This window comes from Tripterygium wilfordii, chromosome 4, assembly GCF_013401445.1.
Source record: "Tripterygium wilfordii isolate XIE 37 chromosome 4, ASM1340144v1, whole genome shotgun sequence".
Classification (NCBI taxonomy): Eukaryota; Viridiplantae; Streptophyta; class Magnoliopsida; order Celastrales; family Celastraceae; genus Tripterygium; species Tripterygium wilfordii.
Genome location: NC_052235.1, coordinates 6,497,319 through 6,517,618, shown reverse-complemented (window position 1 = coordinate 6,517,618; position 20,300 = coordinate 6,497,319). Strand labels below are relative to the sequence as shown.

Below are 20,300 nucleotides of genomic sequence, written 5' to 3'. Positions count from 1 at the left end.
TGATTTGGAACATGTGAGATCTAAAATAATATGGCACGCTTGTCATTTCACTCGCTTATTTTACTTACACCCTTAAAAAGTGGTACGCATTTTAAGTTTTTACTTTAAGTCCTTATATGATAATCTTTGATATATATTCAACTGTGTTCCTTTAACTTCCCTCCTCCAAAACTAAAATTGAAGGGAAATTTTATTTACACACTAATAAAGTGTTGAGTTTACACCACAAATTTAACTTTATAAGTTTACACCAAATTATTATTTAATATCCCAAAATACCCTTGGTTTACAATTTCTAACATTTTCCAGTCTTACACTGAAAGGAGAGCAGAAAACACCAACATACCAAGACTTGGCCAGCAAACCCAAAAAAAAACACCAAACCAAATCCAACCCTTCTTGCTAAGCAATCACCAAACTACTCCTCAAAGCCACATTCCAGTATAACACCCAACCCTCCACCTACCTTCAGTCACATATTCTAAGCCGCCACTATGACCCTAACCAAGCTTGGAATTTCAAGAAGTGTCTATTATAGGACGAAATGAAAAATAATATAAACAAAATGTCATAACAATTAATGTAAAAGGATTGGATTGGGTAATTGGTGTAATCAACAAACCATGTCCGTTTTTTGTTTTAAAAAATAGTCATGTAGTTTTTTGTTAAAAAAATCGGGATGATCGTGTTATTTATTGATGACAAAATCGGGATGGACATGTTGATTATTGAGAAAAAAATCAGGATGGTTGTGTTGATTTATTTTCATTTAAGGGCATATTAGATATTTCATAAAAAGATATAGACGTAAATAAAAAATTATAAAATTGGTGTAAACTCAACATTTTATTGGTGTGTAAATAAAATGTCCCAAAATTGAAATGTTGAATCATGGGCTTACAAGTTGAAACTAGTCAACTACATTGTCTTATTGGATGAATGGACATCTAATAGAACAGGGTAGTCTACGGCCCATAATACATTCAGTTTGCAAAAGGTCAAGCCCGTAAAACAGGCACATCATGGGCTTACAAGCCCAAATTCCCATACTCGGCCCAAACGTACCAGTCACCAACGGTTATAATGGTGGGTTTTGTGATTTGTCCTCCTCGACAGTCGACATCTTCATCGTACTTTGCCTCCCAGTAGAGAAGTTATGATACTTGATTTTTCGAACCTCTGAATTTGTTCGACTCAAATTGATAATTTATATTTTCATTCATCTTTATTGCTATTGGCGAGAGAGATTATGCTGCAAGTTCGACATGCAAAGATAAAATGAAAGCTACAGGCTTTTGTTATTCGAAGAAGTAAAAGATGGCATCGAGAAGACACACTCTCCTTGTGAACCAAGTAATGGCAGTTATGATCCAGAACCGTTCATTTGATGCCCAACTCGCTGCCTCAACCAATCAACCATGGACCCTCGATTTAGTCTCCGATATATTAAGATCCATACCCAATTTCTTCTTCCAATCACCGCGTTCGATTGGCCGCCAAATGGGTTTTCGTCACCGTGCGCCTTTGAAGCAGCGACACCTCAATGTGGAATCCCATAAGTTTCGAAAAAATGTGCTTGTTCTTGGCCCTGCTGCTTACAGGGATCCGCAAAGGGTCAAGTTGGGATTAGACAAGGCAATGGAGTTTTTCAACTGGGTGGAGACCTATTTCGGGTTTGCCCATGACGAGATAACTTGTAGAGAGATGGCTTGTGTGTTGGCTAGAGGAAGTAGATTGAAAGGGTTGTGGGTGTTTCTCAAAGAAATGTCGAGAAGAGACGGGGAAAAGCTTGTTAGTACTTCATCTGTTACCTGTTTGATAAAAGTCCTAGGAGAGGAGGGCTTGGTCAATGAAGCATTGGATGTGTTTTATGGGATGAAGCGGTTTCGCTGTAAACAGGATGTGTATGCTTATAACACTGTTATTTATGCGCTTTGTAGAGTTGGGAATTTCAAGAAGGCAAGGTTTTTGTTGGAACAAATGGAATTGCCGGGGTTTAGGTGCCCTCCGGATACATACACTTATACAATTTTGATTTCTTCTTACTGTAAGTATGGAATGCAGACTGGATGCAGAAAGGCCATTAGGAGGAGGTTGTGGGAAGCAAATCATTTGTTTCGGATAATGTTGTTCAAGGGTTTGGTTCCTGATGTGGTAGCTTATAATTGCTTGATTGATGGTTGTTGCAAAACATATCGAATTGAGAGGGCACTGGAACTCTTTGAAGATATGAATAAGAGGGGTTGCCTACCTAATCGGGTTACATATAATTCTTTTATTCGTTATTATAGTGCTGTTAATGAGACTGATAAGGCTGTTGAGATGATGCGAAGCATGCAAAAAATGAATCACGGAATGCCCACTTCAAGTTCTTATACCCCCATTATACATGCTCTATGCGAAGCAGGAAGGGTGCTGGAGGCTCGAGATTTTCTTATCGAGTTGGTTGATGGGGGCTCAGTTCCCAGAGAGTATACATACAAGTTAGTTTGTGATGCACTCAACTCAGCAGGGGAGGCCAATTTACTGGATAATGAATTGAATAAAAGAGTTAAAGATGGAATAGATAAGAGGTGTAGACAAGTGATGAAGCTCAAGCCTATAATGTCCCGCAAGAAGGTTTTGTAGAATAAGCTCAATTCAATAGATTGGCTAGAACTGGCAATGCTCATCGCTCGAATGAACTTCGGATGACAAGAAACGGGTGGATATTATGGCTTTAGTAGGTAATAACCTCAACTTTGACTCTACCCTTTCGTTTTCTTAAATGTGAATATTGTTTATAGGGGTGATTCTACATTCTGTGCATCTTTTACCTTAGATAATGTTGTTGGATTAGCAGTTAAAGGTATGTTAGGAAGCAAGTAAAAGGAAAGAATCTTTGCTCTCCCAATTGGCAATCAACCAGTTGCATCTAGATGAAAGGAAATTATTTAAAACGTGCTTTTGTATGTAAATTTTCACCTTTTCTCTATATAGCTTATGTAATTTTTGTCTGTTTATCTATTCTGTTACCTTTCCTCACCATTTATCCTTGAGAGTTGAGACCCATATCATGCTTCTTAGTAGATGTTAATTAGTAATTTCTTCTTTGTTTTTTGAATGTAAGAGTTTTATTAGTAATTTCTAGAAGTCACAACTGCTACTGGTGATATGGTGATGTCTGTTGCCTCAATCAACAGTTGGGGCTTGTCACACTTGCACTCGAGTCTTGAGGCAGTGAGAGAGTCACCTATTCAACAAATGAAAATCCAAGAAAGCATTGATCTTGATGAATGTACATTGTTTCGTAAAATCATACCGTTCTATGAAATTCACAGTATATTATGTTCCTTTTATCAGGTCTGTGCTCTGGGCGCTTCAGTTCGACCGAGGAATATATGATTTGGAGCATAAAATTAGGAGATGCTGTGTGGCATTCAAAGCTACTCTGGATGGATTGTAGCAGGTATTGTTTCCAATCTCTCACTTTATGTGCACTGCAAGGCTAAGTAGAAACTGGGGAACAATGCTTTTGTTACGGATGGTCAAATCTGTATTCGTGCTGTTTGATTTAGAATTATCTTCTCTCTAGGCATTTGTAACGCATTGTTGAGAATTACACCACTGGATCTGTGGAGAAATAAACGAAGAGGATGATGGGTGAGAAATAAACCTATACGCCATCCCACCCTTGAAGGAAAATCCCCATCCCCAAACCACCCCCAGGTGTGTAGAAGGTTAAGTTAGTGAATTGGATGGTGGGTGATAATGTGATCATGTATGATACAATATGTTTCTTATCTGATTATAATTTCTTTACTGTAAAACATAACAACATTCAATCATATTAAAAAGGTTGTCATTAGTTATACGCTAACTTTGTTTTATAATTAGAAGTCAATGCCAACGTTTTATTTGGACACCATGAAAGCAACCTTAATTAAGCATTGGCTGATGCTGTCGTATCAGAATTATTCCTGTTGATCACATCATTGTCATTTTATAAAGAAAAATGCTTCGTCTCCCAATTTCTTATCCCATCCAACTAGCATGTTATGTTTAGGAGCTCTATATCTACGTTCATAATCAATCGATATTCCACGTGCTACCATGCGAGTCATGGAAGTCTTATCATGCCCAGTTGTTTCTTTCTTCATCATCTAATTAAACATACTGGCCAACCAACCAAGGGTGGCAGAGTTGGCTGGAATGAAAGCACGGAGCACGGTTCATACTTCAAAACTTCTTAAGGAAAACAATTCATCTGCAAAGTGCCAGAAATGAATCTGCAAAGAACATATTTCATACTACAAAGCCATTATAAGATTTCTAACTCATTTTGAAAATGATTTTCTAATTCATTGCACTGTCTAGTACCAAACATAATTCAACAATTATCTCAATTGTGTATATTCTATGTTATTCAAGCTAACAAGATTATAAGCTGGTCCATAGTGGCGATGAAAAAAATTTGAAACGAACAAGCCTTTGCTGCTAATCCATCACGTCCATTCTTCCTTCCATTCGAAATTCAGAGCAAGATACTTCATTGCTCATCCATCATATTCATTCTTCCTTTTCTTCGCAGCATGGAATGCTTACAAGCAAGAAGGATTCCAAACTTACGCTGATTACCTTTTTGTTTTTTATAATGACGCCGGTTACCCATGTCAGCCAAGAGCAGAGCTAGTCCCTGATACAGACCTCAGAGATGGATGATTGATGGAAGGCTGAGGATTTCCTTGGGAACTGAACATAACATTTGAAGGAGTTGATGAGGATGTCTGTGCGGATGTTATAGGAAGCCTCGGCCCTAGCGGAAACATCGACGGGGATGGCATAAATGGCATTTGTGGACGGACTAATTGGTTGTTCCCATAGCCTGAAATGCTTGGCTGCGAGAAAGATGCTGACGCAACTTGTGGCCTATGGCTGCCAATATTGTTGTTAACAATGGAAGGAGCGACACCTGGCATATTTATTTGTGAATTGGCCGCAGCACCTCCAAAACGAGTTGCTAAAATGTGGGCCCGTTCACCAGAAAACCTTAGTCTTGTCTTCTCCACTAGTTCCAATTCTCTTACTAACAGGGTTTCCACTTCAGCAAATTGCTTCAACTTCAGCTCCAATCTCTTTAACTGCATCCATAGGGAAGTTTTTATGGCAAATTTCAGGCAAAAGTAGGGCAGTTTTGTTGACAGAAAGTAAACAATTTATTTTAAGTAGGAGCCAGCCGAAGATAATAAACACAGCTTATTCCGGAGTGTTTTGTTAAGAATTCAAGTAAATAGTCTGACAATTGAACATATTGCCTAATTCCCGAGTATTTTTTAATTTGCCTTTACATCTGCCCATTTGTATTTCTCCACTAAAACAATTTTCAACAATCTCAGAGTCTAGAGTCCCACAAAAATAACAGCCATTCTATTGAAATAATCTCAAATACCACAGTTCAATAAACAAGAATATGAAATCACCAAATAAAAATCTTCATAGCACCACAAGAAGAGTGAGATTAGAGTCAAATATCTCATTATGGAGTTTCCACGGGGAACTTTCACACACGAGCTTGCTGAATGTGGGCTGGATTGAACTAACAAAACTTCCACATGCAGCAAAGAGATGCAGCACTAAAAAGAGATTTCTTTCAGACAATTGCAATTTCATATAGGTTTGATGTTCAATGCAATCACGCAAATAGAATGAAACAAATTGACCAGTCACATTGGATCCCAAACCCAACAGGGTGTTGACGGGGACGGATATGAAGGATATGTCTTTGTGAATAGACTGCTTAACCCTAAACAATGTGGACACACCACGAGCAAAACAGAAATCTAAAAGGTGGTTTTTTCTTCTGATGTATGATGTTGCCAGAGTTGATTAAAGAATAGTCGCATCCAAGAACAATAGAGAAATTTGTTTGTCTTGGATAGAAAACCAAGGACCAAGGAAAGTCAAAATACAAACCCTTTTCAAGAGATTAAACTCTTATCTTCACCTAGCAACCAACAAAACTAATATCTGCCAGGATGTATGCAAATCCACATACTGAACTAAGAAATATTGAACCGGATGGGAGAAAAAGGAACTTCTATGAAAGTTAAAAGAGAGGATAACATAATAGTACCTGCTGATTAACAACATTGGCATACAGCCTCTGGATTTCTCGTTCTTCATGATCTGCAAAGAGTTTTGCCTTGACTGCTGCAGCAGCAAGACCAGCTTTGGCAGCAGCTTCAACTTTCTCTGCAGATATAGAAGTGAACTGTGCCTCATTTTGGCCCTGAGAACCATGTACTGCAGAGCTCGCTTCTGAAGTTTAGGCCAAATATTTTTTAAAAAAATTACGTAAGAGAAATGAATGAAGAAAAACATCATTAGAACAGGAAAAATCTAGCTCCAACCTTTTTGCTGAATTGAATTTCCCAAATCTCTGTGGAAACTGCCTTCTCTACCATGAATACCCTCCAAATTCATCCTTAACAAGTGTAAAAGAAATTTAATTATGCGATCGGGTGTCATAAACAAACAAATTGAAATTCTATTATCAGGATTCAAAAAAAAGTTCTAGTTCAAATAGTAATCATCACCCACAGGGACAAAACCATACTGTGCTCATAAAGCTCATTTAAAACTCTTCCATATGGATGAATGGAAGTTTTAGAAAACCACCAATAATGTAACCAAGTCACTAAATCAACAAGAAGGGGGGAAAACAAAAGTAACCTTTCAATATAACAAATTCTACAAGAAAAGCCATGGAACAAAATATTTTGACAAGATTTCAGGCAGTGACAGATGACTATGTTTGTATTTGCAAAGGCAAGAACAGACCCACCTACTATCATGCCCTGATCCTCCCATCTGCACAATGTTCCCAGAAGTGGCAGTGCTATTATCCTCCGACAATGCAGCCAACGATGCATGGGCACAGGCTGCAGCAACTCTAGGTCCAATAGCAGAGGCCAAAAAGGCAACCTGGAAAACCCCCACCAGTTCGTTAGATCCATAAAACCCAAGAGAGCAATAGTTTAAAAGTGCATCTTGATTCAAATTCCATGATTTTTCACAAAAGTAAATTCCCTCATATCCCTCGTTGGATTGATTAGTTCTTTCTCATACTGTTCTTCTCTCGTTTATTTTTTTTTAGGTTCCAGTCGGGTCTACTTTCCTTGCAAATAACATTCCAATTTCATAATGAAGAAAGCAAATGGAGATTCACAAGAACGAGAGAGTTAAAAGAGAAGACTTTTACGAGAAAGCAGAAGACATTTTGGCTGACGGGATAAAAACACAGTTGACTAGAAGATTTGAGATTTGGGATGTTCAGTGAGAAGTGAGGATATATCATGGCAATGTCAATTAGCATTTGTTACTTGAGCAAATCAATCATACATGACTATTTACTCAGGACCATTCTAGGGCATCTTTGAAGCTTAATAAAGCTAAATAAGCTATGAGACCTACGCGCTAGCCAACTGCGCTAGATAGTTGGTTTGAATGCCTTAAGTTTTGGAGTTTGTCTTTCACTGGGAATGTCTTTGAGCATATGAATCTTGCTCCCTTGTAATTTTTTTGGGTTGCACCCCCTTGGTGCTTGAATAAAATTATTTTCCTTTCAAAAAAATAAAGCTAAATATGGAAAGTAATGGATAGGCAATAAAGTGTCCCCACTCAAATCCATAGAATTGAGTAAAGAATGACTAGGACAATTACCAAAATTTTCACTGTACAATTTACTAAGTAATTTATCAAATTAAGCTCCAACATTAAATGTTTACATAACTCAAAAGAATATTGCAACAGAATATAACTATTATAAGATCAGAATAGCCACCTACCAGGGACATTACTGGATTCCCAGAATTTGCAAAAGGCAGCCTTCTTTCAGAGTCACCATCATTAAGGTATGATCCTAAAACAAAGAAAAAAACATTGAAAAGTTACAAATACATCACCATTACTTTACAGGTGCAAACCTTCAATAAATAAGAAGACTCGTTGATAACCATTTGAGTTTGAATGCAAGCTTCCACGATCATCTCTATTTGACACATTGGAAGACTTAGACGTGCTTGGAACTTCAATGTTTTCCAACTTTCCATCCTCCATAGGTAGGCGGAGGAAATGAAGGATGCATTGTGATTTTGACTTGGTGCCAACATGCTCAGCAATCTCATTCCAATTCTCACTGTAAATTTCCACGGCCTCGAGTAGCAGCAGTGTCTCCTGATCACTCCAACTTTCCCCATCTATATCACCATAATCTTTTGTTGAATCCGTCCTCACAAAATCTATGCTCGAGTGACCAATAACGAATTTCCCCCCATGAAAGCAATCAGAACACAGAAATACGTCGGCCTGTTAAGATGCGACATCAGTAATGCAATCGACTGAGCAACAAAGACTTCCTCATTAAGCACACCAAATAGGCAGTAATTATGTAGATACATAAAAATGAAATATAAATGTCTGAATGGTTTTTCCGGCTGTACTTTAACTTCATTGATATGATGATCAGCAGAATAATCAGAATTGAATTATAATAGGCTCATTAGCATCAAGGATGGAAACATGGAGAGTGACTTAAATCCAGTCCTTTGCACAACTACAATCGTCTGCAATCAAGGATAGGCCAAGATAGAAACTTTGCTTTGTTTAATTTCATATTTTCAGGTGTGATAATAAAAATTTGGGTAGCAGGCATTGTATCAAGTACTTTTGTGCACATCCAACCCACTTGTTCACCTAGAAAGTATAAACTGCATCCGCAAAATATGAAAGAGAGCAGAAATGAATTCATGACCGAGAAAGTATGTCATCTACCTCCTTATGTGATTGATAGTAAATGCTGGGAAGAGGTTGTGAACAAGAATTGCAATGATTATCTGAAAAGTGCTCTCGTATTCTGTCGTCCAAGTCAGAGAAATCATCAACATGACAAGACGTGGATGAATAAACATCAGTTGCCCTGAGCCTACATTTTGGAGGGTCAAATTTGATCAAACTCTCAATTGACTTTAAAGCATCTGATGGCACGTGAATATCACCCCCTGGATCCTCCCTCAAATAGGAACCACCATTCAAAGGCTCACGAGTTGGTGCAGCTGCGCAGTAATTGATAATTCCCCAGTGATCAAGAAATCGAAAAATTCTACTTAAATTTGTATTGTCAACACCAACTACATAACCCTGGCAATCAGAAATTGTAAGCATCTTCTCCGGATTTTCCATATATTTAGCAACAATGAAGTTCCTACACTCCATGTACTTCTCTGGTGTATGGTTTGGCGACTTCCCAGAAAAAAAAAGTGGCACCACTTGTCTCTCAAGCCGATGGACTGAGGCTGGCGAAAACCAATCTTCTCAAAGGTACAACCAAACAAGAGAGCTTAATCAATGAATACAGACATAAATTGCCGAATCACATTTCTGCATGTATGCTTTGAAACGCATAGCATACATAGTAAATCCACTCTGTTAAAAAGCTTATACAGAGTACAGACAGACACACACACACACTCAAATACAAATATATATCTTCTTCTTTGTACATAGATTAAAAAAAATAATGTTTTAGATAACAAATAAAGAGCCCCAAATATTATTACTTCACTTTGGTTGGACCATTATATGAACAAAACATTCATCATTTGAAGGTGTGTTATATTCTCTCAGATCATTTGATGTAGAGGCCATGACAATTATACCAACACCCACAACTTAAAATAATTTTCAGTGGAAGCAGGGAAACATTGAAAAGGACAATGATACAGATCACAGTAACATCCATCCCAAAAGCATCCTAGTAGTGTGTGGCACTCATTCATTGGGTGCACTGCTGGGACGCTTTTGGGATGAATGTTGTTGGGATGTGTAGCAATGTTGCATTGAAAATGAAATAAGTGTGCAATAGGACAACTATCTTCATGGCATGAACTTTAGAGAACCACATTTTGGGGCTGGAAATCATAGAAGGGAATGAGAGTTCAAAGTACAATACCAAATTAAGAAAATGCTAAAACATTGCTTAAATAACTTTAGTGCAATTCCCTGATAAATCAATCATATAGATGCATTAATGAGACCTCGCTTCCCTAAAGTGAGTTTCATAAATTGATCATATCGTGAGGTGGGTATGCACGTAGAAACTGACCATACAGACACATTCGTAACTACTGATAGCATATTTGGAAAAAATTAAACATATATATACACTTCAAGTATAGAGTGCAGCCATTACCTGAATGCATAGGAACTACATGAACCCTACTCTGAAACCGCTTAGTTACACCGCTGCCCTCGAAGATAGGAGGAGGCGTGATCACATACGGTGGAGTCAAATTCCCACCATCACTCCTATCCTGATCGTTCCCACCCGTCGTGGCAGCTGCACCACTTTCAGCAGGCACACGAGACACCGCCTGGAGCTGCCCGTAAGAAACATTCTCTAACTCCATCGTCACCTGCCCCCTGATAACACTATCCCCTACCAAATTCGCCCTCTCCACAGCAACAACAGCCATCACAGACGAGTGAGGCCGGTTCACCGTGTGCCGCACCACCACAGGGAAATCACAAATGCGAACCCCACCCTCGGCCAGCACCTCGACCTCCTGTGACCCCGGATCGGCCGCGACAGCAGCGGATAACAGATTCTGGTTCGGCTCCTCGGAGTCCTCCCGGTCAAGGGACTCGTCGTCGTCCTCATCTTCGGCCTCTTCGTGCTTAGGTTTCCGGGCGATTTGGGGCTCCCGCTTCCGTCTCTTCCATTTGCCGCGACCATCTGTGAGATGAGAGATTAGATAAAAAAGCCTAATGAAATGAAGTATAAATGGTACTGTAAAAGGGGTTTTAGAAATTGAGGGAACCTGAAGGTGAACCTGGCATTGTTGGTGATAGTGTGGAGAGTCAGATTTGTGTGTGTGGGGTCTTCGATTGGTTGGACAGAATCAAAGCAAAGGTAGGAGGAGAGAGAAGAAGATGGTTGGCTCTCTCTCTATATCTCTCTCTGTGTATCTTTGCCTTTGAAGTTTGTTTTTGTGCTGCTTTGTGCTAAAGTTTGTCTATTTCACCACCACTGTGGCTGAGTGTGGCCCTGTCTAATTCCACAAACCCTCCTCTTTTTTACATTACATGATTAGGGTGTAAAAAGGTTGGGTTGAGTCAGGTTGATGCTCAACCCTAATCCATTATCCATTAAGATTTGTGGTCGGGTGAAAAAGATTTACTTATACGATTGCGGCCCTAATATTATTGGTGAAAACTAGGGTTACAAATGAAGCGATGATTCGGCGAGTAGCTCATGCTCATAAGCGTGTCAAAATCTTATGCGGCTTAAGCCGAACAAGGATGAAACTTGAAAGTATCTCAATACTCGACTTGCCTCGACTCATTTGTAGAGCGTGAAAATCAGTGTTTCTATATATAGAAAATGATTCATCAAAATTATTGGTTACACCATTAAATTTTCAATTTGTGACTAAATATTTGAAAAGAATGATACACAAGAAAATAAGGAGCTTAAAACAAATTCATGTCGAGGAATTATGTGCCTTTAATTTAAGTAACTTTTAAATATTTAGATTGTCTCACGCTTTTAGAATATATTGACAAGCGATAGAATGTTAATGCGAAAAGTTTAACTTGGACTCCTCAATTGCAAGGATCCATTCTTAACTTTCTTTTATATTGACAAGTGACAAAGTGTTAAATGTGAAAGGTTTAACTTGAATCCTTCAATTGAAAGGATCCATTCTTAACTTTCTTTATAAGAAAGGGGGGTTTGGATTGAATTGAATTTGAGGCTAGAGATTAAACAAAGCACATTGACGATCAGGTAACCATTAAAATGGGATGACATGATCGTCAGCACTATATACACAGCACAACTTTGATGTGACATAAAAAATAATATTTTTATTAAAAAATAAATTAATATAACAAATAAAAATATCCAAAATTAATGATTATTTATGGATAATTAAAAATATGTAATATTTGTATGGATAGTGTTAACCAGTATTCTAAAAGCACCTGTTAAAAATCGACTATGCCCTATCACTTATCTCTTTAAACTTAAAATAATTTATTTTTTCAACTTTCAATACATTTTTTTTTATTCTCCTCATTAATGAAAGTGAGGAGTCGTCACAGCCATCGGTGGTCTTCCATGAAATCCAGCAGATCACTTCCCCCAAACAATCCAACAAAACAGTCGGTGAACCACGCCAGAAGATCGAAATCTCAACTTCCAATCGCAAGACTTGAACTGTTGGGCTTCTGCCAAGGTTAATCTTATACCATCTACTTATGTAATTGAAACAGTGTCAATGGTAATCCCCAGGGGCTCCCCTTCCTCTTCTTCCAATAGAATTAATACGTTGTTTGCTGGTTTGAGGAACGACCGAGGTATGTGATACCTAATATGATAGTTCACTATCAGTACTATTTGACAAGGTAACACTAAGAACTAACAGTGTAAAGTGTAAACTACATACCATTTTTGTGCAGGATTTCCTGTGGAAGTTCGGAACGAGACCCAATATCTTCCAATGCTATTGCCATTAACCCATGCTTCACCCTTTCCCATGGAACCAAGGTTCAATGCGACCGGAGTATTTCCAACAGGAATGTCAAATATAGTCTGCCAGGTACCAATGTTTCAAAAGTTTACTTGGCCGTGAGTTGACATAAAAGATATTATGTATCTACTTATCCTGATGTGGGTTCTGTGTAGGTTTGGATGGAAACGTATACGTATTATATATTTTGAATGCAAAAGAGCTTTATCAATGTGTTTATGTCTTGTCCTAAAATATTTGAATTACCACCTGCATTATTTATGTTTTGCATTTAGGCTTTTCTCTTGTTCATTTAATGCTAAGCATGCCAAAGTTAGACAAAGCATTAGAAACTAGTTTCCATACCTTATACCATGTGAGCTGTCGATAACTAGAGCTTTGGTACGGACTCCATTTGACCTTGTCTGATCCTTGATCTGTGTAAATTTGTAACTTTTCTCCCAACAACCCAACCTTCCTCACATTTCTCAAATGAATTAGTATAAGATTGCAAAAACTCCTTGTTACTATAAAATTCAGGATTTATAGATATATTCAAGAAAGATGAAAGATGACATTTAATCAATTATTGTACTTGTGTTGAAAGTAAGAGCAAAGTCTATTTACCTTGGTTTTTTTGGGAAATTAGAAGCAACCAGAGGAAGAATTTATATTTATTCATGCATTTCTAGAAAATTTTCATTCGAAAGTTGTGTCTAGAGTAAAATATAAAGAGAATGATTATATTACAAACTGTGTCATTGTAATGCTTTATGCCATTGTGGTTAGAAATTAATATTTGGTAGATAGGTGGTGAGTACCTGGTATCCCCATGAATAGTTGGTGAAGTCATGGTTTTGAACCTTCACTTTACGTAATCCAGCAACTCTACGCTCAAGATATGCTCCTGAATCCTATGTATTGTAAATAACACAGAATTATTTATATCATATGAATGAAAAAGTTGTAATGATGTTTTTAAGATGAGCTTAGCCTCTCTGAAGTTTGTGTTTGCACCACCTCAGTGCTTAAATGAGAAATTTTCCATTCCAAAAAGAAAAGAAAAGAAGAAGCCAAGTACCTTAAAAGAAAAAGAAACTAATTTGATTTTTGACTGTTAAATTACACTCATGACTTGATAGGTTTTATACTTATTTATGTTTCTATCTTTAAAATGAAAATAGATTCAGAAGTCAGTTATGCACTATGCAGCAACATTGAGTTAACAATGCTTTTTTTTTAGTCAACAGTGCATCAAAATTACTCGAGAATTAAGAAATGAGATGGGAAATACTGGTAATCCAACTGTTACGCTGAGTAAGGCAACATTGTTTGTCCCTTTATTTAAATGCACATTTTTCTGCAGGGTGAAACGTGGATCGTCGTGACTTCCATGAGCAGATCCTGCAGAGAACCAAGTATCTGAGTATGTGAAACTTTACAGTATAGAAAGAAATAACAATCGTTATCAGTAGATTTTGGCGGACACGATAAAAGCAATATGTAACACTTAGAACTCTCTTTGGAAAAGCATCATTACATGATTCTTGAAGTATTGTTTCTGCATGAAGTTTAATTTCAACTTGGCTTATGTTAGATTTTTGTGGAATATGTTTATGGAGGACTTGAAATGTCTTGACTTCTCTTGACCAAGGCAAAACGCTAACAGAGTGATACACTCTAGTTAGTAATTAGTACCTTTTGTTGATGACTGATTAGGTTTTTGATGAGACGGAATATGTACATTCGCGCTTGGGGGTCTAATTTTGACCTTGTGTAGAGTTTCTAGATGGAGCATTTGAAATATGATCTAAAAATGTCCTACTGCTCTATGTATACTCTGGCATGATACTATCATACTATTCTATGGACACTCTGGCATGATACAAAAGCATGATATCAGCGAAACGTCAAAAACTATTGGCGCATCTCATGCATGCTAAGCAAAGACAGTATTTAACTAAAATCACACAAAGTGATCCTTTCAGTTCTTTCACAAAAATGCTGATGGGATGTAGAACATTACCAATGAATGCTCCATTGATGAATGCATGCAAAACATGCCCTTGAGAGCTCACATTAAGCACAGACATGGCATCAGCTAAATCCCGTTGAAACCTGCATTTTTTGTACATCGCTAAGATATAGTTAGTATCTGAACGTGTTCTGCAAACATAGGCATTTTATTTGCTACTGCTAATGTGGTTTACCTGAATGTGTACCAAAGGTAATCAGATGCATCTTTCGTTGTACTCATGTGCTCTAGCAGTGAGTTTGCTCTAAACAATGTGTCTTCAAAGGTAGGGATAGTTTCTTTGTACTCTTCCCATTTTCCGCTTGAGCTAAATGCTTGACTGGTCATCATTGATCTCTTGTTGTATCCCATGCTCACCTGCTCCGCAAGCAATGGGAAGATATAGTTAACTTTTGTGCCTGATTTCATCTTATGCTGAGTTGGTCTAGGAAGAGCACCTATAAACCTTTTGATTTAACTCTTGCTGTCACTCAATGAAGTGAAGAGACAATTGAAAATACTATATTACTATGATATTATGTGTTGCATATAACGAAAATCAGCTGATAGAATACTGATTTTAGAGGAGAAATTAAGCATGTGTTCTAGTCTGACCTTTGCAGTGTTGAAAACTATAGCTTTGCAGTCTGGTAGGATGCTTATTGACTTTCTAGGCAGATTGAATGTCGAATTCTGAAAAGATGCAGTCCTATCTAGTATCTCATCCTTGTTTACTAGAAAAGCAGTGCATTCTCTTGAATTAACTTTATAGACATGAGCCTGAGCAATACAAGATATGATGTCAGTAACATTTTTCTTGCATCACTTGGCATGTTTACCGTTGGGATAGAAATGCTAAAGTATTACTTATTATGGTTCTTACCTCTTGTTCTTGCCCAATGGAGTAATTATTATATGCTCCAGTAATTAAAGGCTTCGAACATGACTTTATTGCAGCATGTAGTTCCTTAAGGTGACCCCATTTTGGTTGTCTAATTAAACCTGACACATAGACTAAACAACGTTAGTCCCCAAAGTTAAACAATTATTCTAATAAGACAGAAAAATAACTTACCATACTCATCAAGAGGGGCTTGATCATAGTAACTTGTTGTTACAAATGCAGAGGCTGTTCTTCCAAAATTAGTTCCTCCGTGATACTGCAAAGAGAACAGTGTTATTCAGAAGGATAAGTGTTTTGTACATGGGATTGAAATGTTAAAACAAACTGGCATGATGAGTTCATGGTGCATAACAGTGATTGTTGTTGCTATTATTGTAAATGCTGCATGAGGTCTTGTGAAATTGAATTCTTTTGGGTGCAGGGCGTGAAGCTGGTTTAAGTAGCCACAAATATGTTCTCATACCATATAGTAATTGACATAGCTTCCTTTTTTCGCAATGAACAACGCAACATGAAATGCAATGTCTTCAGCTGATCTCAAGGTTGGGTCTCCACCATATACTTGATACCTTTAGTGAAAAATGAAGGCACTGATTAGGCATAACATTTTTTTCAATTACACTATTGACTGCTGTCTGTAAAAGATAACACAGAGTAACTATATAATTCTGCTTATATATGTGATGTGTGAAAATTTTGACTTAGTCTGTAGCATGTGGTGAGAATGTTACTGCTTGATGATGTTCCGAACGTGGTATATCTGGGAAAACATTATATAGGAATCAATATAAATGTTGATATGTGAATGTGTTTCATTGGAACATACTGGCTAACCCAGTTCTCTGTCCAAATTGCTGGCTTATTTGGTGAGTTCGGTCCTGCAAATGTTTCTCCACATCGAAGTCCATTGCATGCATTGATCTGTCGGTTACAATGTTTGGTTAGTTAATAGTCATAGCTTGAGCATATGATGCTTGTGAAATCTATTTTTCTTGAGAAAGGAAACTAACCACAGGGTCAGGAGCATCGTCTTGCTTGCACATCACCCAGGGCACACCAGTTTGAAGCCCTACGGCCATGGCTGCAGCCCAGCGAATGTAAGGTGGGCCCTTCTCGTGAAAAGCGGCTTCTACATTTTGGTACTCATTCTCAATCTGTAAGTGTGAAATTTAATTTTAGATCATGAATATCATATTTAATCAGGCAGAGCTGCATAATGGACTTAAACCTGTGATAGTATGATAGGCCCTCCTTGTGAAGCAAATAATTTCTGAGATTTCATGAAGTTGACTATGTGTGTTACAAACCTCTGCATGTGATACTGCCATAAACCAGATATGAACAGATTGATGTTTCAACATTATATTGTTGGCAAATTGATAGAATTCTGATATATATATATATATATATATATACATATACATTGAAATCTTATTTACTTTGAAGGGTTCATTATCAGATCGAAAGATGATTCCAGGGACGTCATGCAGCCAAAAAGGGAGACCACTGGACCAGAGTAACACATTCATCAAGCTCCATTGGTATGTATATGAAAAAAGTACTATGTAATATGTACATGGAATGCCAGTGAGATACGAAAATGCTAAGGATCCCATCGTTTTTTGTTCCAGTTATCCCTAAATGCTGAGATGAACGCACATAATTCATGTGAAATCGTGGCCCCCACATATGAAATCATGTGCGTCCATCTCAGTATTTGGGATAGCTGGTACAAAAACATTGGGATTTGTAACATTGTTGAGTGAGATAATGCGTTTGGTTTCACCCGTAGGTCCATTCGCTCTCAATGAAAGGTCCAATTCTAAGGCACACATAAAGGCCTTGTGCTTGAATTTCCTTTATGAATCCTACCAAATCCTTCCCTCCACTGAAGTCATACTGTAACATGCAGCAGAGAGAACAAGCATTACTCTATATTTTTGAAGCACACTGTGTCTGTATGTGTGAGAAAAGAGGAGAGGTTTGAGCATCACCTGCCCCTGAATGGGCTCATGAAGGTTCCAAAATACATAGGTCTGTATCACGTCTATTCCTCCTTCCTTCGCTTTAGCTATTAAAGATGGCCACATCTGCAGAAGTTAATATATGTTATTTTTATGCATACGATAAAAGCGGCTTTTTTTTTTTGGCCTTTGCCTTGTAATTCATGAACTGGATAACTTCATGGGAAGACAAGAAGTTGTTCGGTTGACAATCGGCTATGTTAGACATATGTGTGTGTCCAAGGTTCGATTCTAATTTTTTAATGGTATTTTTTTAAAAGAAGTAAAAACTTTATAAAAGATGACAGCGTATGTACATGCATCCATAAGGTTTGTTAGAAAATACTCTTTTGTTCAGTTAAAAAGTGAGAGAAAAATGGCTACTTTGTTGATAAAAAAGACAAAAACTGTTGGAACAAGACATGAACCAAACCAAACCTGATTTTCATGACCAACCTTAATTTTCCCAATAAATAAATTAAGAATAAAGAACTTATAAAATAATGTTTTGAATTTATTTCTGCTGTGATTTTTTATTTTATGAGTTGTTTACAAACAACTCGTTAATTCAGAGATTAAAAACCAAAAAAAAAAAAAAACAAGAATCAAATAAATACATTCAAAAAATAAACAAAAACAAAAAGGGCTTTTCCAATGAAAGAAAATCTTGTAAATGAGTCTAGTTCTAAAAAAAGCACACTTGTATATTTGTATGATCTAAATATTTAGAATTTCAATCATGTAACAAGTATATATATATATATATATATATATATGTATGCATATAGTTCTATTAATTGGATCATGGGTTTGTGTGTGATTTTGTATATATAGAGATGAAGAAAAAAAAAAGTTTCATATATATATATATATGTATGTATGTATGTATATGTAGAGATGAAGTAGTGATGAATGAATACCTGAGGAGTACTGCGAGGATAGTGAATGGAACCAGAGAAGAGAATTCTGTGTTGTCCATCGATGATTAAAGATCTTCCATCATATGTTGCGCTACCTCCATACACACCGTTACTACTAATTGTTTTTGACAGAAATATTGCTATGCAACACCACCTCCACCACCACAACATCCTCTATACTCCCCTCTCTCTCTCTGTGTCTCTCTCTCACAGTGACCTATTGCACCCCCACCATGTCTAATGCTAATATACAGAAATATATATATATATATATATATATATATATAGAGAAAATCATTTTGTTTATTTATATATATGGATCGATATGTATCAATGAAAAACAAGAATAAAAATCCATTTAGAACTAAAGGCAAAGGGCACCATTAATTGAGCATATATGCTCAAATGGATTTCTCCCATCGGAGGAATTCTCTTTTCCTCCCAAAAAGAAAATAATATTCTTTAAATATTGAGAATTTTCACTTATTTGTAATTAAATGCCTAAATATCCTTTCGAAAAACACATGACTTGAACATTGTGATCCAAATTTTTTTAGAGTTTTTTAAATGGAAAGAGGAATGAGGATACTGTGAACATTGTGATCCAAAAAAGTAATATAACATTGTGATCCAAATATTGACGAGGAATGAGGATACTGTGAACCAAAAAAGCCCTAAGTTTTTTCACGTTCAAGTGAAAAAAAAAATCCAATTGAGAAAATTTGTTGAAGGATACATTTTCTAGCTAGACTTGGTGCATGCTCATTTAGTGCCCTGATCCATAAAGCCAAAGTTTTTCTTTTTTTTTTAAATATATATATATATATGTGTGTGCGTGTATATATATATATATATATATTTTTTTTTTTGGGTAGATGAATCAAAACTTTTGCCAGCCAAAAATCAGAAGTTATAATTCTGGGAATTTTTTCACAAAAACGAATAAAGATAAAAGGAAAGAAAGAAAATAGCAGTAAATGCATTCTAATTAAATGTCAAACTTGTAGGCTTTTTTTGAAAGATATTTCTTGTAGTTTGGAAACATCTTCTCTCAACTTTTTGTCAAATTGATTTTTTCCCCTTAATTATTTATATTTTGACAAAATTAAAACTCTTACATTATTTTCGAAACCGTTGGATCGAAATTGGAGGGACAATGAATTGGATGATCCTAATCTAATGGAGGAGAATGAACATCTATATTCTTTTGTTTTTTTATTTTGTTTTATTTTGTTTGTTTCCCTACAAAAAATAATATGGTCCAATATATGACTTAAAATCCTCCTTGATTTAGGAGTTGATCATATTTAAGCAAGGATCCCCTCTTTTTCTGCCTCAAATCATATATTTGTACTTCAATAATTGTGATGACTTTGTCATTTAGAAAAAATCAAAGCCTATCTTTAGTGTTGATTAATCACAATCAATCAATAGGGATTTCTTTTAGCGGGAACTCATCCAAGAGTTGGTTCACTCTAAGATAACTAAATGCTTTTAGTTAGTTTTCTTAGCCGAAATTCAGTTGAATAACTAGAAGAATTCATCTCTAATCAACTAAACACTCAAAAAGATGCTCTCGTCAAATGGGTCGTTGTCTCGAGACTTTCAAGTAGTATTCTCAGTATTCGGCTCTCGGAGGTGTTCTATTGGTTGGATAGTGGGTGTGATCCCGGATGATTGCTTTCGTCTGTCTTCGTTGTAGCTTTGTCATAAAAATAAAAAAATAAAAACTCAACACCCAAAAAGATTTACCTAGTTAGTAGCTTAAAAAATGAAGTTATTGGCATTGTCCTTGGCCATGATGAAGAAGTGGGTACAAGTTTTAAGATCGATTGCCCAAGGCCCAATAGAGTTAAGCCCACAACAGCTTGAGACTAGTCCAATTAAACTCGACCCGGCCCAAACTTAGCC

General features: G+C 36.8%; 3 protein-coding genes and 1 long non-coding RNA gene across 9 annotated transcripts; 2 read left to right on the top strand and 2 right to left on the bottom strand.

Annotated features, from left to right (window-relative positions):
- The first annotated feature begins 1,123 nt into the window (after window positions 1–1,123).
- LOC119996379 (pentatricopeptide repeat-containing protein At1g77405) lies at window positions 1,124–3,867 on the top strand. Of its 2 annotated transcripts, XM_038842976.1 has the most exons (3): window positions 1,124–2,726; window positions 3,343–3,448; window positions 3,575–3,867. In XM_038842976.1, the coding sequence occupies exon 1, from the start codon at window positions 1,318–1,320 to the stop codon at window positions 2,626–2,628; it is 1,311 nt and encodes a 436-aa protein (XP_038698904.1). In that variant the 5' UTR covers window positions 1,124–1,317; the 3' UTR covers window positions 2,629–2,726; window positions 3,343–3,448; window positions 3,575–3,867. The 2 variants fall into 2 exon arrangements, with proteins under 2 accessions (XP_038698904.1, XP_038698903.1); XM_038842975.1 differs by having other exon boundaries at window positions 3,343–3,864.
- A 402-nt stretch (window positions 3,868–4,269) lies between these two features.
- Window positions 4,270–11,046, bottom strand: LOC119996097 (SWI/SNF complex subunit SWI3C-like). 2 transcript variants are annotated; one of them, XM_038842616.1, is made up of 9 exons: window positions 10,869–11,046; window positions 10,229–10,771; window positions 8,812–9,347; window positions 7,995–8,346; window positions 7,827–7,900; window positions 6,824–6,963; window positions 6,390–6,463; window positions 6,113–6,297; window positions 4,270–5,120 (listed from the first exon to the last, which is right to left on the bottom strand). In XM_038842616.1, the coding sequence occupies exons 1-9, from the start codon at window positions 10,873–10,875 to the stop codon at window positions 4,653–4,655; spliced, it is 2,379 nt and encodes a 792-aa protein (XP_038698544.1). In that variant the 5' UTR covers window positions 10,876–11,046; the 3' UTR covers window positions 4,270–4,652. The 2 variants fall into 2 exon arrangements, with proteins under 2 accessions (XP_038698544.1, XP_038698543.1); XM_038842615.1 differs by having other exon boundaries at window positions 4,288–5,120; window positions 10,857–11,045.
- A 1,003-nt stretch (window positions 11,047–12,049) lies between these two features.
- On the bottom strand, window positions 12,050–17,556 carry LOC119996098 (beta-galactosidase 16-like). Its single transcript, XM_038842617.1, has 17 exons — window positions 17,461–17,556; window positions 17,253–17,365; window positions 16,906–16,972; window positions 16,695–16,787; window positions 16,477–16,620; window positions 16,293–16,387; window positions 15,930–16,035; window positions 15,638–15,722; window positions 15,446–15,564; window positions 15,178–15,342; window positions 14,759–14,940; window positions 14,575–14,666; window positions 13,843–13,952; window positions 13,370–13,462; window positions 12,915–13,022; window positions 12,486–12,631; window positions 12,050–12,407 (listed from the first exon to the last, which is right to left on the bottom strand). The coding sequence occupies exons 1-17, from the start codon at window positions 17,554–17,556 to the stop codon at window positions 12,296–12,298; spliced, it is 1,926 nt and encodes a 641-aa protein (XP_038698545.1). The 3' UTR covers window positions 12,050–12,295.
- Window positions 12,255–17,716, top strand: LOC119996099. Of its 4 annotated transcripts, none has more exons than XR_005467799.1 (5): window positions 12,255–12,396; window positions 12,499–12,638; window positions 15,888–16,605; window positions 16,926–17,007; window positions 17,259–17,716. It is a non-coding gene; the product is annotated as an uncharacterized LOC119996099 (long non-coding RNA). The 4 variants fall into 4 exon arrangements; XR_005467798.1 differs by having other exon boundaries at window positions 16,913–17,007; XR_005467797.1 differs by having other exon boundaries at window positions 15,888–16,622.
- The last annotated feature ends 2,584 nt before the right edge of the window (window positions 17,717–20,300 follow it).